The sequence below is a fragment of the Oratosquilla oratoria genome, chromosome 33 (assembly GCF_046742065.1).
Source record: "Oratosquilla oratoria isolate Oo_2021 chromosome 33, ASM4674206v1, whole genome shotgun sequence".
Classification (NCBI taxonomy): Eukaryota; Metazoa; Arthropoda; class Malacostraca; order Stomatopoda; family Squillidae; genus Oratosquilla; species Oratosquilla oratoria.
In genome coordinates, this window is record NC_134809.1 from 12,340,882 (window position 1) to 12,343,381 (window position 2,500).

At 40.6% G+C, this 2,500-nt stretch overlaps 1 protein-coding gene across 6 annotated transcripts in view; it reads left to right on the forward strand.

Moving 5' to 3' along the window:
- Nucleotides 1-2,500, forward strand: part of LOC143017755 (orexin receptor type 2-like) — a 460,398-nt gene that overhangs the window by 456,606 nt on the left and 1,292 nt on the right. For 5 of the 6 annotated variants that reach the window (XM_076172610.1, XM_076172607.1, XM_076172608.1 and 2 more), the window contains one exon: nucleotides 1,754-2,500. This exon is cut by the window's right edge. In XM_076172610.1, the coding sequence (XP_076028725.1) occupies nucleotides 1,754-1,950 (197 nt within the window). In that variant the 3' untranslated portion in view covers nucleotides 1,951-2,500. The remainder of the gene's footprint in view (nucleotides 1-1,753) is intronic. The other variant, XM_076172613.1, reaches the window with a different exon arrangement.

Here is a 2,500-nt window from a genome sequence, read left to right on the forward strand (position 1 = left end):
CGCCGCACCTTCAAACACCTAAAGCAGAGTTTACATGAAATCTTTAATGTAAAAGAAATAGCTTATGGAGAGGAATGAAAATTTGAAAGATGTCAGGGTATTTACCGAGAGAGAAGAAATAAGTCTTCACCGTGGAGTTAGATTACTTTGAGTAGGTGATAGGACTCTTTTAAGACTGTAGATTCAAGGTGAGCAAAGATGGAAAAAGACATCTCGGTATAGTGGTTGGCTCCGACATCTTTAAAAAAAAAAAAAAGATAGACTAAGTCAATGAACGGATAAGACGGAACAAGCAGCTTAGTAACTTTGCAAAAGTGGAATTATAGACGCATATGCGGCTTTGATTTACGGTATCAAACCTAAATGGATCTCAGTCATCGACTCATTCTAGTCAAAGAGCAAATCTCGGCTGGACGGATCTCAAGCGATCACAAGAGGAAAGTATTGGAACTACCACCAATGATGGGAGGACTGAGTATCTCAATCCCTCTACAAGATCAGCAAAATACAGTCAAAACTGATGAAGTCAGAAAAAATAAAGAACCTATCACAAAGGAGATGAACCAGAAGGAAGAGCTGCTGACCGTTGGATCAGCTCCCGGATGCTATGAAAAGAATGATAACCATGACACGGAAAGCAATGGCTTTCAATTAATTGACAGAACCACTGATTGGGGCAAAAAGCGAAAAGGTTGAAGGTAAAGAGGTGCTTAGAGTAAACAATTTAAATGAGAAGGAAATGGAGTAGGAGTACCAAGAGAAAGTGAGGGAAGTGTGGGAGGTGGAGAAGGATAGAGTGGAGGTATGAGTGGAAGATGCGTGGGTGTATTTCAAGGAGGAAGTGACGAGGTGAGCAAAGATGACATGTGGAACGAGAAGGATAGGAAGGAATAGAGGGAAAGGTAGTGGGTGGTGGGATGATGAAGTGAAGATAGTAGTAGAAGAGAGGAGGCGAACATTTAGTGAGTGGTTCCAGAGTAGGACTCGGAAAGCATATGAAAGATACAAAGAAACACAAAGAGAAGCCAAGCGTAAGTTAAAGGAGGCAAAGAAGGGAGCAAATGTAAAATAGGATTGTTGGTATGACAAGAGCTTTTAAGTCAAGAAGAGAGGAAAATATAAAAGGTGCAGATAGATAGATGTTAATGGAATTGAAAGCGGTTAGGAGAAAACAGAATAATTTAGATAGCTGTTGAATGTCGAAGAGGATAGGGATTGATTGATTGTGGCAGGGGGGGGAAAAGGTAAGGATATATATATATATATATATATATATATATATATATATATATATATATATATATTGGGAGGGTTCGTGGATCTGGAGAAGACTTGTGACAGGGTAGACAGGAAGATACTGTGGAGGGTATTGCAGATATACGAGTATAGGAATGGGGAAAGCTGTTAAGGGCAGTCAAGAATTTCCACGAGAGTAGTAGAGCCTGTGTTGGGATTAGAATTGGAGAGAACGAGTGTTTTGAAGTAATGGTGGGGCCAGGCCGGGGTTGTGTCATGTCTCCATGGTTGTTCAATGTGTACGGGTACGGGAGGTAAATGCGAGGGTAATAGGCAAGGGATTGGAGATGGTGAGAGATATTGGAGAGGAGTTGAGGTGAGTCAGTTGTTGTTTCCGGATGACGTTGTTTAACAAATTCTGTTTCTGATACCAAAGTTCATTCTCTCTTCCCATCTTTGCACTATCACTACCCACTACCAAGTCAAACCGCTCATGATGACTTCCCTTTTCCTCCAGGGAAATTCCGTCGGGAGTTCTATCTGACCTTTGGATGCCGAGTGTGGACCACGAGCGCTGGTGACGTCAGCGAGTCGGTGATGGTCCGCTCCGAGACGATGACCATTCGCCACCGGCGCACCAACGAGACACTTCTCCTGAGGGACACCAGCAGAGCGTCGCCCTCGACTTACACGGCAGTTTCAGAGATCAACTAGAAACTCTCCCAAGGCGAGGAGATGAGTGTGGAGACGGGATCGTCTCCTCTCTCATCTCAAGCCGTTTTATAATGCCTCTTGTATACATTCTTCGTTTCTTCTGGAGCTCTCAGATTCTGAGGGAAATTTTATTGTAATCAAAATGCTTTTATGTTCTACTTTTATATTCTATTGTACTTAACATCTGTGGACATATAAACACCTACAGATCCTTTTTTTTTTTTCATAAAGAAATGCATGATAGTACACTTGAACAGATACCGCCAAAGGAGAAATTATTTTTTCAGATTTAAGAAAAAGTTAGAATACATTCATCCATTCATCCTGGGAAATTAGATTTGTTCTTTGATTTTTTTTTTTTTTTTCATATAGGTTACTATTAGCAATCTTGAAATGCTGTCTCTCATGAATTGAATATTTCATTTACATATTTGATCCTTTCTATATTCAAGGTTAGACAAAATCACCTGGAGACAGTCAAAATATAAGTCCTCATTAGCAGTAAAAGCGTTCAGAGATCATGTCAATGAGAGGTGTAAACGTATTTTAT